Here is a 13,312-nt window from a genome sequence, read left to right as displayed (position 1 = left end):
CTCAGGTTCCCCCAACACCCTCACCTAGACACCAAGGAACAAGCAAAATTCTGAGAGATGGCCAGTGCATCTCGAGTCCAAGCCAGTTAATGAATGTGGAAAATAGGACTACAATCTGCTACCCTATAGGGCCAGAGTTACTGCTTGGGAATTTATACAAATATCAAAGAACGGAAACATGTGAAGGAACATGGCAGCAATGAGGGTTTCTGAAGGCCCGGCGATGGCTCAGAGCCCACTCTGTGATAGAGGAGGTGGGCCTGGCCAGACAGCAGAGGAGCAGGACCAAAGGGAGACGTGGGTAGGAAAGGCCGAAGAAAGAGAACTTCTCAGCAAACACAAGCAATGGCTCTCAATCTAGTAAGTACTACGCAAAACCAAGTAGGAAAAAACCCTGCTTGTACCCACCAGCTCACCCAGTGCCAGCTTGCTCATCCTCTCTGGAAGGAGAAACGAAGCTTTTCTCTCTAATGGTTTAACTGAACTCCTCTCTTCCAGCGACAAAATAAGAGAATTCTCATTTTCTATATCCCTATAAAAGCAAAGAGGTAATGATACTTAATTTCAGGGATCAAAAAGCCCTTTCCTTTTACTCACCCTATAGGGCTCCTACTCTATTTATTTTTCTTCACAGTATTTTGTCACATCTGAAATTTTAAATCTTTATTTGGTTACTGGTTTCCCACCGCCAACCAACCAACCAACCAACCACATACACACACACTGAATAAATGAAAGTAATTATTCCATGTGATATCAACCACACCAAATACAGTATCGTAAATTGTGCTTTAATTTCTGCAATCAGATATGATGCAGTGAAATACAAGTATAAACTTTCATTGTACATCCAGAAAATAAAAAGCACATTATACAGATTTAGCCCAACAGCTTATTTCCTTTAAAAAAAAAGAGTTTTGAATGTATTTAAAGCTAATTTATCTTCAGTGTAAAAACTTAGAGGTATAAACAAACTCAAGATATTATATACAGCAAATTAATTTACATTTCCGAACGTGCGCAGTGCAGCATTTTACACAAAGTAAATGGTCTCATTTCAGTTTTTACTATTAAGCATAATCCACATCTCAACCTTGAATAAAAATGTCACAATATATAAACCCACTGAGAATCCTGTACACAAATACAAGTTTATAGAAATCTGATTTCAATATAAATACATAAACTGTCATGACCTTAAGTGTTACAACAGCTTATTTTTCTACTGTAATTTTTAAAAAATCATAGAAAAATATTTCAATGCACATTCAACTGCTATGACAGGGGCCATGACCTTGTGCCTTTAAACCATACTTTATGGATTATAAAGCATCACACTGGGCATTTTTGGAATGAAAATTACTAAATTTTAAGACTGAAGAGCTCTGTATAAATATTCCCATTATAACATGGTCACAAAATTAGTCAGCTCCATGGTATATTTGGGAGGCAGTGGGGCAGAGAAGTAGAGGTTACTGCTAGTTTAAGAAGGCCCATAGAACATACTTAAAGGTGGCCAATAAACTAGGATAATTTTAAAATCCCTATTCCAAGCCTAACACTGACCTTACTAGTGAGATTCTTAAGGCACCCAAGACTGGGCATGTGTTTGGCCCCAGATACATGAATCCTGCCCTCCCCTCAACCTCCATCGTCTTAACAGACTAACAGGGCGTGGGGAGGACAGCAAAGCAATTTCTTGTGTGTACAAAAGACGATTCAGTGCAAACCAAGAAACCCTTCTTTGTCAACCATTTCAAAATTCTTATTGCCTTTGAGCAACTGAACATTTCTCTAGACAAGGAATATTCAATTTGGGATCCATACTGGAGAGCAAATGTATATGAAAGGCAAACATTCGATAGGAAACATTCTAACGTGAGATAATTTCCCCCCCTTCCTTCTGGGGAACTGAACAGGGTTCCGTGGAGAATGAAAAAACCGGTCCTTATAAAGTGTACTTTCCTGCATTTAAAAAATATATATCATTTAGACAGCAGATCCAAGAAGGTTACCAGGCAGAGTCAAGTGTCTTCTATGGCTTTTTAAATCGCTGAGGTACAATGTGATAACTCTCACTTCTGATGCTTACGCTTGACGGCTTCCCTCCGAAAGCCACATGCAGCAGTGAACCTATGCATCAGACTGGAAGGTAAGAGAATCTGGGGAAACTGAGGGGCTGCTGCAGAGGGCGGCGGTCACACACGCTCCATAGCCTCGGCACGCCACTGGAAAAAGCCAGAGCCACTGCTTTCAAACACTGAGCACCTCAGAAGACTGGAAGCTCCTCTGGGCAAACCAAAGAGATTCCCCTAGTTTGACCAACAGGTTTAGCAGCAAGATCCTGGGACAGACACCAAGGCAGGGAGCGTGGAGGGCTGGCGGCAAGTGTACGGAACCACCAGGGCGACCTGGAGCTGTCAGCCCCAAGCAAGGGCCCTGCGGATCGACTAGCCCCCAGCCCCCACATACAGTGACACAGTCTTGAGGATAGCCTCGAAGGTCACGATGGGCGACACTCGTGCAATTTCCCCCACTTTTCTAGAGACAAGAGGACATAGAAAGGAAAAATGCTATGGTTTGGAAACTAAGGCCAGACATCTTAATACCTCTCTTTGAATCTCTCAATTCGCCACACACACACACCACATAAGGTTGAACTTGCTCTGAACCGAGATGGGCTGAGGAGACACTACTCCTGCTGACTGGAGCAAGCAACTTGGCACAGAAGAGACCTGAAGACAGTATGGAGTCCAAGTGTCTCTTACCAAAGCCCTTTCTGAGTAGGAAACCAGCTACTGCAGGGTCTGTACGATACCTCACAGCAGACACTGGCCACAACAGTAATATGGGTAAAGCAGTAACTCCTTTCAATGAATAATACTAGCGATACGGTTTTAATTGCATAGTCTCTCAGAACCACGGAGGGAAAATGAGAACCAGCTCTTTTCCTGAAGGCCCAGGCTTCCTCCTAAGGGCACGGAGCTGAGCCCGTCCTCCCGGCAGTCATCTTCAGCCTGACACACCAACGCAGGGAGCAGACGCACCTGACTCCTGCCCCAGCCCGAGACATTCCTCTCTTGCCATGGCCGAAGAGACCAGTCACACATCCCCTAGATCCACAAACTCGTCTTCTCGCTTGGCCAAGTCTTCCTCATCTTCCAGAGCTTTCCACCCGCTGGTGGGCAGGACCGGCTTGGAGGAATGGCGTTGCAGCAGGGCAAAAGGGAACAAGGAGGACAAGCGGGCCGAGTTCCTCAGCAGGGAGGTGGCCTCCGCCTGGAGGCCCTCCTGGCTGTGGTGTCTCTCCTCGATCTTCTCCTGTAAGCTCTGGACTTCCTCCAGCATCTCCAAGAGTTTGCTCATGGTAGCCACTCTGCCACCACCCAGGATCTGGGCTTCTGGAATCCAGCGCAAGTAGCGCTGGGCCCAGACTTTGACCTCTGGCCCCTCGATGTGCGGCAGCAGCAGCCCATGGTAGCTGGGGGGCTTACTGTGCCAGCTGTCGTAGAACTCCCGGAAGTTGTCCTGCAGCTCCTCAGAAGAATTGATTAGTTTGCTAATTCTCTTGCCCAGAAGGTTTTTAATTAAATGATCTGTTTCTTCCCTGAAAAATCCTCTTTTTGGAGATGATTTAGATTGGGTGAGTGGCAAAGAAAGTTGTCGTTGATGCTTTGAGAGAAAACACAAATAAAAATCTCTGGTTAGCCCGAGAGCAGATTCGGTTGTTTCAAAAAAAAAAAAAAAAGCAAGCAAGCATAATCTTGCTTTAACAAGAGCCACGAAACATTAGAATTTCCCTGTGAATCCAATTCACTACCATGTTATTGCACAGAGAGAGCAGTGGTGGTGGTAGTGGGGGGTACTGTCTATTCTACAATGCACGTGTCAGATGCACAACAGGTTTACAAACAAATGGATGTAACCAGGTACAGATGGAGCTGTGCAGAAAGGCAAGTTGTGACACCAAGAGGGAGAATTTAAATCCCTTCTCTCTATCATAGTGATACCACAGGGCACTAAGTACTTTCAAAGAACAAGCTTAAGATAGGCTGATGATGGCGTGCCCATTGTGGCTCAGTGGTTAACAAATCCGACTAGGAACCATGAGGTGGCGGGTTCGATCCCTCGCCTTGCTCAGTGGGTTAAGGATCCAGTGTTGCCGTGAGTTGTGGTGTAGGTTGCAGACGTGGCTTGGATCTGGTGTTGCTATGGCTGAGGTATAGACCGGCAGCTGTAGCTCAGATTAGACCCCTAGCCTGGGAACCTCTATGTGCCAAGGGTGCGGCCCTAAAAAGCAAAAAAAAAAAAACAAAAAAACAACTCTTTTGGATAAAAAGACAGATGATGGGAGGAAAAGGAAGTTGAGTACTAGCTAAGCCACACAAGGTAGAAAATGTGGGCGCCTTCACACTTCTGTCCTCCTCGGTAATTCTACCTGCAGCCAGAGCAGGTGCTGTACTTTGGGATGCACCATGGAAGGGCTGTGAAGATGGGTAAAAAAGGATACGAGGGATTCCTGGTGCTCAAGGGGAAGGGAAAAGATGTGAGGAGAAGCTGTTTCTCCCCAATTCTTCTGCTCCTGAGGTGTTCATTTGGAGTAAGAATAGATAAACGTTTTATTTCTGGGTTAGCCTTATAACTCCTTAACATATTCCTACTAGCAGTTCTTCCTTGTAAAAAATACTTCCTTATTATAGAATATAGAACAACAATAAAAACATAAAGCAAAACCATTCACAATACCATGAGTGAGAGATGACCAGCATTTTTGACTATCTGGGGACGGGAGAGCTGAAGGCCAGAAGTTGCGGGCTGGCCTCTCTTCTCCCCGGTGACCCAGCTGAGCTGGGCAGGGCAGGGACTGGGGAAGCAGGTGTCCACTGCCTCCCAGGTTCTGTGCTCAGTGCTTAACGTGCCTCTACTTGCCCATTTCTCAAAGTCACTGTTATGGTCCGTGTCACAGGTGAGGAAACCAAGGCACAGAGGTTAAGCAAACTGCAAAGGCCCCAGCTACCAAGTGCCAGATGTGGTGTCACACAATCTCGTTCCAGAGCCTGTTCTCTTGGCACAACCCCATTTGTCTTGGAAGCACCTCCCTCAAACCCTAAGTGAAGGGAGCGCTCCAGATGGGCCAGGTGGGAGCAACACCACGTATCCAGAGCTGGTCCAGGCCTGGGACTGAGGTTGGGATTGCATGCCTGGTGGACCCTGCGGCAATTCCCAGGGCAGCACGTTGTACTGGTTGGCTGTGGCAACTCAGTCTCTAGGAAGTTCTCTGAGGCTGCCCATGCACTTACCACAAGGCCTCAAGCCTGCCTCCTGGGCTCCCCACCCAAAGGCTTCAAAGGTCCTCATTGGCCCAACCCTGCTCTGCTTTACTGAGTACAACCTGAGACGCCCCTACCCTTCAGCTCAAGCCTCTCCCACCAGCCAGCTCCTGGAAGCCAGCCGTCTGTTCCTCCCTAAGAGGAGAAAGGACACTTAGGAAGAGGACACGTGGGCAGAGAAATGGAATCTAGCCTAACAAGCTGGAGCTTTTGTGTCTGCCAGACTCTGAGCGCCCTTGCCCCTGAGGCCCAGGGTAGTTCTGCAATCCTGACCAGGCAGGAAGTGTGCGTGCAGCCACCAGGGGGCACAGCACACTGACAATGTCTGTCCCCTGGCTAAGCTGTTCTGGAGCTCAGGGCAGTTGTGTCCAACAGACAGGAAGGACACTGAATCAAGAGGGGAAACTCCCACCTCGGGCCTGAGGACCCTGGAAAGGGCAAAGTGGCAGCTCTCAGTTCTCCACCAGCTGGCATCTTCTGAAAGTACTGCCTTTGGCTCACTGGGTCCCCAGGCCTCTTTAGCACGGAGCCACCTCCCCTGTCCTTCCCCGCCCCAAGACGGTGGGATCAGAGGAGAGTGGTGCCAAAAGTGGCGACATGCACTAGCCTGCGACCGACCACCACTGCTCTCCCCTTTGTGGGGTCTGGTGGGAGGTCAGGCATCCAGGTCAGGAGACAGGACTAGGAAAGGCCATGCAAATCACACAACATCTCGGGAATGCTGGGGTTTTAATACCTAGTAAAATCAGGAGTAAATACCTAAAAGGAAACTCAAATAATGCAACACTTGTCAATTACAGTCCAGGTCTGCAAAGGTCAGCCCGCTGCCCAATCTGACCTGCTGCCTGCTTTCGTAAATGCTGGAACACGGCCATGCCCGGCTGCTTATGTGGCATCTGCAGCTGTTTTCACACTACAGTGGAGTGGGGGGAGTGGTGCCAGAGACTCTGTGGCCCTTGACAGAACATATTAGTCACAAAAATCCCTTTTAGCCTAAAGAGAGGCTACGAACTGGTGGTCAACGTTCCTTCCACTCTACCAACCACATGTGACTCCATGCTCATGGCGGCCCAGGCCACAGCACCCCTGGTGACACTCAGCTGACGGCCGAGTCTCCTCAGGGTGGAGGCAGACCTGCTGAGCGCACAGGATTCTCCGGCCCTGACAATCTGCATGTCACAATCTCCACTCTGCGGCTGTGTCCAGAATCCGTATCTAACTTTTATCCTTGCGAACATGGGGATCTCTGCACACATGAAGGGGGTCAGATACATGCATGTCTTACTTTCAAATGCGTTCCTTTCCGCTGGCCTTTGTCCAGTTTTGGCTTTTCCACGTAAAGAGGGTTTTTGAGCAACGTCTGGGCCTTGGGTTCAAACTGTACAGACCAGTCCCACACGGTGAGGAGATTCAAAGGCTTGCCTTGTGTATCCTGGCTTTCCCTACCCTGCCAAAACAAGCACAGGTCACAATGTTTCCAGGGAGGGCTGAGGAGAGCAAACAGTCCTGAGAGGCCACAAAAGGCGCGCCCGCCTGCCTGCCTGCCTGCCCTACTTGAGACCCAGCCTTCCCGGCCCTTCGTTTCAAAGGCCACCAGAGGCTGTTCCCTCTCGGCTTTCAGTGGGGGTAGGGGAAGGAGGCCAGCCTCTGTGCTGGGCACAACACCCTTGTGAGGTCACTCCAACTTTTCCAAGGTACCTTTGGAGAAACTGAGGCTCGGAAAACTGAGTAAACTACCTGAGGTCACAGAGCTGGTGAGCCGCATGGCTGTGCAACTGGAGGCCTGGGTTCTGTGTTTCGCGTTTCCCTGGAGAGGTTGTGTGAAACCTCCCCCACTGGAGGGCGAGCTGCAGCAAACCCCGAGGCCCCAGAGGGCTGGTCAGAGCAGGGAAGCCTCAGAAACATGGCCTTAAAGGAGCCTAAAGGGGTTTCAGACCACTTAACTCCACTCTCTTCAGTCACTCCAAGCATCAGGCAAGTCGAAGAGAAGGCATCTGATCTGTTCACAAAGATGACTTTTAATCCACTTAATTCTCAGCTCGGACAATTGCTCCCAGTTCCGATACCGACCACGTGACCTTGGGCAAGTTACTGTCTCAGTGCCTCAGCTCCTCAGGGATAGTAGTAATTCAGACCCACAGAGTGCTTCAGGATTAAATATCAATACCCATTAAGCAGAACAGGGCCCAGGGAGTTCCCATCATGGCTCAGCAGTCAACGAACCAGACTAGTATCCATGAGGATGCAGGTTTGATCCCTGGCCTCGCTCAGTGGGTTAAGGATCTGGTGTTGCCATGAGCTGTGGTATAGGTGATGGATGTGGCTGGGATGCCATGTTGCTGTGGCTGTGGTGTAGGCAGGCAGCTATAGCTCCAATTTGACCCCTAGACTGGGAACCTCCATATGCCACAGGTATGGCCCTAAAAAGACAAAAAACAAAAAAAAAACCCAAAAAACAAAAAACAGGACCCAGGATGGTGTTATATAAATATCAATTTTATCATCAATCCTATTGCATCCTACTTGTGAGACATGGCTTCTTCAGTACACTAAAAGCTTCCTAAGAGGGACGCTTACCATGTTCGTATCTTTTTGATGAGGCGAATTGAAGAAGAAAGTACTAAAAATAGGTATGTACAGGCTATCTGACAAGACGGTCAGGTACGTCTCCGTGAACTCAAATGCTGGGGGATGCTGGTGCACCAGCTGCCAGACACAATCTAAGAAGAGCAGGAACACGGGAACCTAGGAGGCAATGAGACACATGTGGCTGAGTAGGTACCAAAGGCCAATGCCAGTGGTCCCTGGTTCAGGGACAGCATCTCCACAGCTGTGGAATAACCACTTCTTGCAGGCACTGTATTCTCTGGGAAACACATTCTAGGCGATTCCCATTCCCAGTGATAAAGATGCTCAACTGAAACCACACGCCTGTGGATTAACCTCAGGACTTGGCAAGACCTACCGGTGTGAAAGATATTCCCAAGATGAAATGTGTAAAACGCCCCTGTCAATCAGCACTGACAGATGGGCGCTTGCAACTGATCCTAACAGAGAACACTAACTCCGAACCCCAAGAAGTAAAATGCTATTGCCTCCCAAAAAGAATTCCACTTTTGGACTTCCCCTGTGGTGAGGCGGGTTAATGATCTGGTGTTGTTACTCCAGCAGTTCGGGCTGCTACTGTGGCCCAGGCTTGATCCCTGGCCCCAAACCTCCACATGCCACAGATACAGCCACCCCCTCTACCCCCCGCCAAAAAAAAAAAAAAAAAAACAGAAAAAAAACCCCACCCTACTCAGTTACGTCAACTTTTGTCAGCAGAACCTTCCTCTACTCCCTGACAATGAGGGCCCAGAAGAGACAGGATGGGAGAGAAGGTATAAGCAGCAAAAATGTTTCTAGGGAGTTCCCTGGTGGTCTAGTGGTTAGGACTCAGCACTTTTTTTTTTCTTCAAGCACCACACCCGAGGCATATGGAAGTTCCCAGGTTAAGGGTCAACTCAGAGCTACAGCTGCCAGTCTACAGCCATAGCCACTCAGGATCTGAGCTGAGTCTGTGACCTACACTATAGCTCATGGCAACGACAGATCCCCGACAAACTAAGCGAGTCCAGGGATTAAACCCACCTCCTTATGGATGCTAGTCAGATTCATTTCTGCAGTGCCATAACTGAAACTTTAGGACTCAGCACTTTCAATGCCTGGTCTGGGAACTGAGATCCCACATCAAGCTCCTGCACGCTGTTGCCAGAATATTCATTTTTTTGCAAAGACTAACTTGTCAGAAGCTGTTGGAATCTCGCTGAGTTAATTTTTATTTAAGTTCTACAAATCAGGATTACTTCCACCAGGAAATACAATACAGCCTTGGGTACATGATTTACAAGACTCTGAACACGCCTGTTTTGTTTTTTCCCCCCAGAACACGCCTGTTAATATATATCCCTTTCCCCTGCAAGGGTTTCAATGTTTTTAAGGCATTCAAAGTCATCCGACAGTGAAGTGACCTCAGCCCCTGTGGCAAGCCCCTAGGGCATGCCCTGCGTAGGCAGTGACCCTTGCATCTGAAGATAGGTATTAAACATGACTGGGTTCTGCTTGCCCAGGGCTGAATGGCTCTGTGATGACAACACTCACCTCCTCCTTGTCACTCTGACGCAGGTGGTTGCAGCGATCCAGGAAGCAGTGCCCACCCATGATCCACTCCTTCTGGACAAGGCTCTGGAAACCAAACCTGGTCCTGCAGTGAGGGTCCATCATCACTTGCACCAGAGAGGAGACGAGGCAGCAGAGGTCGGAGGCGTTCTCCTCTGGGGAGGCGGTGCCCAGTGACAGCGCAGAGAGGAAGAAGGGTACCAAGAGTTAAATAGCTGCAGAGGCACAGGTAACAGCACGGCCCCAAACCAATGTCTGTTCCCGTCAAGCTCCAATTCCCAAAAGGGCAGAACCAGTGGGGGAAAAAAGGTAATGCTTTCAGACTGAGAGACAAACTGCTTCTAGCCTGGTTGGCATAGGTCCCAGCGCACAATGGCACTTAAGATGGGCTTGTTACTGATAATTAAACGCAGTGCAACAGACCCACTGTCAGCAGGCGGGGTCCAGATGTGCCACATGATGAGGGCAGAATCACACACAACGTGGTGGCTTGCTGGGCTCCACAGACAACTCAAAACCCTTCCAGCTAGTGTGTCCGAGTTCCCATCACTGAATTCACTGTTCCAAGGCTCAGATGCTTCTCAGGCGCCTTCCCTCTGCTACCTCTTGCTTCAGAGAAAGTGTAATATTTCTTTTTTTTTTCCTTAGGGCCGCATTCACGACACATTCCCAGGCTAGGGGTCAAATCAGGGCTATAGCTGCTGGCCTACGCCACAGCCACAGCCACACCAGATCCAAGCAGCATCTGTGACCTACACCATGGCTCACGGCAACCGCCAGATCCTTAACCCACTGAGTGAGGCCAGGGATCAAACCTGCATTCATTTCCACTGTGCCATGATGGGAACTCCAAGAAAGTGTTGTATTTCTGACTGCACTAGGATGCCTCTGATTCTCCCTCCAAGACTCTTTCCGTTTCTATCTGAGAGCAGAGAAGGGCCTGCTTCCCCCTGCCTAGCCTAGAGGAGGCTCTCCACAGCAAGTATGAGCCACATGTCCACCCCTGGAGTGCATGGTACAAAACCCACATGATGAAAATTCTGCTCACATCCTGGTTCACCAGCCATGACTTACAGTAAATAAAAACAGGTCTATACCCATGCATTTGTCTTAGAGTTTTAAGGTCCTGAAAAATCAATGTCTACACCCCTGTGGTTTCTACTTTACAAAAAGAAGTGCAACTCCAGTTGCTATTTTATTTTTTTGGTCTTTTTGCCTTTTCTAGGGCCACTCCTGCGGCATATGGGGGTTCCCAGGTTAGGGGTCTAATTGGAGCTGTAGCTACCAACCTACACCAGAGCATAGGAACACAGGATCCGAGCCGCATATGCAACCTACACCACAGCTCACGGCAACACTGGATCCTTAACCCACGGAGCAAGGCCAGGAATCGAACCCGCAACCTCATGGTTCCTGGTCGGATTTGTTCACCACTGAGCCACGACGGGAAACTTCTCCAGTTGCTATTTTAAAATGTCCATGAGGACGATAGTGCCGGCAGTAGTTAGAGAAGCTTCAGAGAGAATTCTAAGCAGGGAAGTGTTTGCACTCTTAAAGCTTCATTGTGACCCCAGAGTGAACACTTGTTCTCCTGTTTCTCTTCCAGGAAACAAGGTCAAACTGTGGGAACACGCGGCTTTAGGAGAAACAGATTTTTATGTGTCTTCCTAGTGCTATCACCTTTTGAAACAAGTTTCATTTTTTCCAGAGGATCTTCCTTCTTCTGTGTGAAGGGTGTTAACTGTACACCTGTGGGTCTCAGGAAGAACGAGATTTCAGAGGAGACACAACCCAGCAATCCACTAGGGATCGAGTGACAGCTCAGCCTTGTCCGCCAGAGATTCCCATTAATTGGGTTTTATTGTAGTGTCTTTTCTTTCCTGGCTGCACCCAGGGCATGTGGAAGTTCCCGGGCCAGGGATTAAATGTGGCCACAGCAGTGACCCAAGCTGCTACAGTGACAACACCTGGATCCTCAACCCACTGAGCCACAAGGGAACTCCTCCTATTTCATTTTATGCAACTCTGGCACTGGTGCAGTTGGGCCCTGGGTATTTCCATCTCTCAGCCCCCAGTCTTTATTCCTCCTTTTCACAGTTACTCAGTACTCTGTTCTGACACTGTTAGGTAGGACTTCTTCAATAACAACCTTAGGCTTGCTCTCTTCATAGGCTGGTAAATTTCTAGAAGGCAGAAGCACACAGCTCTGTACATGGGAGGTGCTCTGTGAATGTATTCAAATTTAAGTCAGTGAGCCAGCATCAGAGGGTACAAGAAGCCCCAGGCACACACTTTTCCAGTCTGCCCACAGAAGTCAAATCCCAGCAGTCATGGAAAGTGTCAGGAAAATGCTAAAAGCTCGAGGGTATGAAAGCATGAGACAGTCTACTTAAGCATGCGGTAGAAGAAACTTTAAATATTCAAAACAGCAAACATACTACTTTAGCTCAAATCTAACCAATTCCAGCAACAATCCTCATCGCATAAGGTTTACGCTCTGCTTTTTCACATGCCGAATGTGTATGTCCTGTCTGCATGCACGGCAAGTTAAGCCCACAAAAGAAAAGGAAATCGTGGACCACAAAGTCTCTATGGCAACTATACAAAATTGTCAGACACAAAGATGCAAAAGTAACAATTAAACCATCCATGGGTCTCTTCATACAAAAAGATCATCCAAAGATTTTAACTTTAACTGAGTTAATATAAAACAAAAAACCTCAAAACATTAGGAAATGTGAGCTTTGGAAAAGATAGCAAACAATTCCTTCTTGGGCTACGAATAGGTCTGCCAAGTTCCAAGTGAAAGAATTCATTTTTAAACTCCAACACTGAAATCCAAAGCAAAGGATTCTAAGGTCAGGGTAAAAAGAATGGGAAGGATTTCTACACCAGCTCACCCTTTTTTTAAGAGAATTCCAATTACATAAAGCCCCATATATAAATAAATCCCAAGTAAAGAAAAAAGGAGACCACTCTTTGTGCTGTAAATATATTACCTAGAAGAAGAATGTTCATGTTTTGTGCTTCTAGACATTCTATAATCTCTATTGCTTTTTTCAGGCAGCGTCTAAATAGGAGAGAGACAAGAAAAGGGGAGATTAGGTCTTGAGCTTGGTATCATACACACTAAGAAATTTATTTAGAGGTGTCTGACTTGATCTTCATTTTCTTATCGCACTGTTTCGTGCTAAAACTCCTTCAGAAAAGAAACAAATTATCATTTACACTATTCAGATACTGCAAGACACTCATCTGCTTATCAGAAACTTAAATTCTTTAGAATTCCAAAACTGACATAAAAATGTTCCTAGGAGATCCCTAAACTAGAAATTCTTACTGCAAATTCACAGCTGAGTGTGTCGGTGAGTCCCAGTAAGACCCCTCAAGCCCACACCTGCAGGCTGTGCTGCACGTCCATTATATTTAATTCAAGGTCATTGGCTGAATGTGTTGATGTGGCTGGAGAAGCCCAATATGCCCAGAAATCCCTTTGTTTCTCTCTAGACACACTATTCCCTTAGAGACTGTTGCCACTGCCAGCAGCTCTGCCTTCTGTACTAATTACTCGGGCTTCATACCCTTGCTCTCTCCCCCATGGCTCTTCCTCTGGTTAGAGACCCTTACCTTCTCTAGCCACCATGTACACAGAAAGGTTCCTTTGTTTACAGCATTTATCACAATGCATTTATCACAATTTGATTATATATTCAAATCATGGGACATGCAGCAGGCTCCTCAAAACCTATCTGTTAACAAGCGTTTGGAGGCCTGAGGTTCCCTTGCCCAAACTCCCAGGCAGAGCTGAGAGACAACGCCGCCAA

The 13,312-nt window shown here is 47.6% G+C and overlaps 1 protein-coding gene across 2 annotated transcripts in view; it reads right to left on the bottom strand.

The window, feature by feature from the left end:
* Window positions 1-775: 775 nt before the first annotated feature.
* Window positions 776-13,312, bottom strand: part of MTMR12 (myotubularin related protein 12) — a 75,283-nt gene continuing 62,746 nt past the window's right edge. For both annotated transcript variants that reach the window (XM_047767540.1, XM_047767549.1), the window contains 5 exons: window positions 12,488-12,558; window positions 9,471-9,643; window positions 7,908-8,075; window positions 6,616-6,777; window positions 776-3,672 (listed from right to left, as the gene is read on the bottom strand). In XM_047767540.1, the coding sequence (XP_047623496.1) occupies window positions 3,103-3,672; window positions 6,616-6,777; window positions 7,908-8,075; window positions 9,471-9,643; window positions 12,488-12,558 (1,144 nt within the window). In that variant the 3' untranslated portion in view covers window positions 776-3,102. The remainder of the gene's footprint in view (window positions 3,673-6,615; window positions 6,778-7,907; window positions 8,076-9,470; window positions 9,644-12,487; window positions 12,559-13,312) is intronic.

The sequence above is a fragment of the Phacochoerus africanus genome, chromosome 1 (genome assembly GCF_016906955.1).
Source record: "Phacochoerus africanus isolate WHEZ1 chromosome 1, ROS_Pafr_v1, whole genome shotgun sequence".
Lineage (NCBI taxonomy): Eukaryota > Metazoa > Chordata > Mammalia > Artiodactyla > Suidae > Phacochoerus > Phacochoerus africanus.
This window is presented reverse-complemented; position numbering and strand designations above follow the sequence as displayed.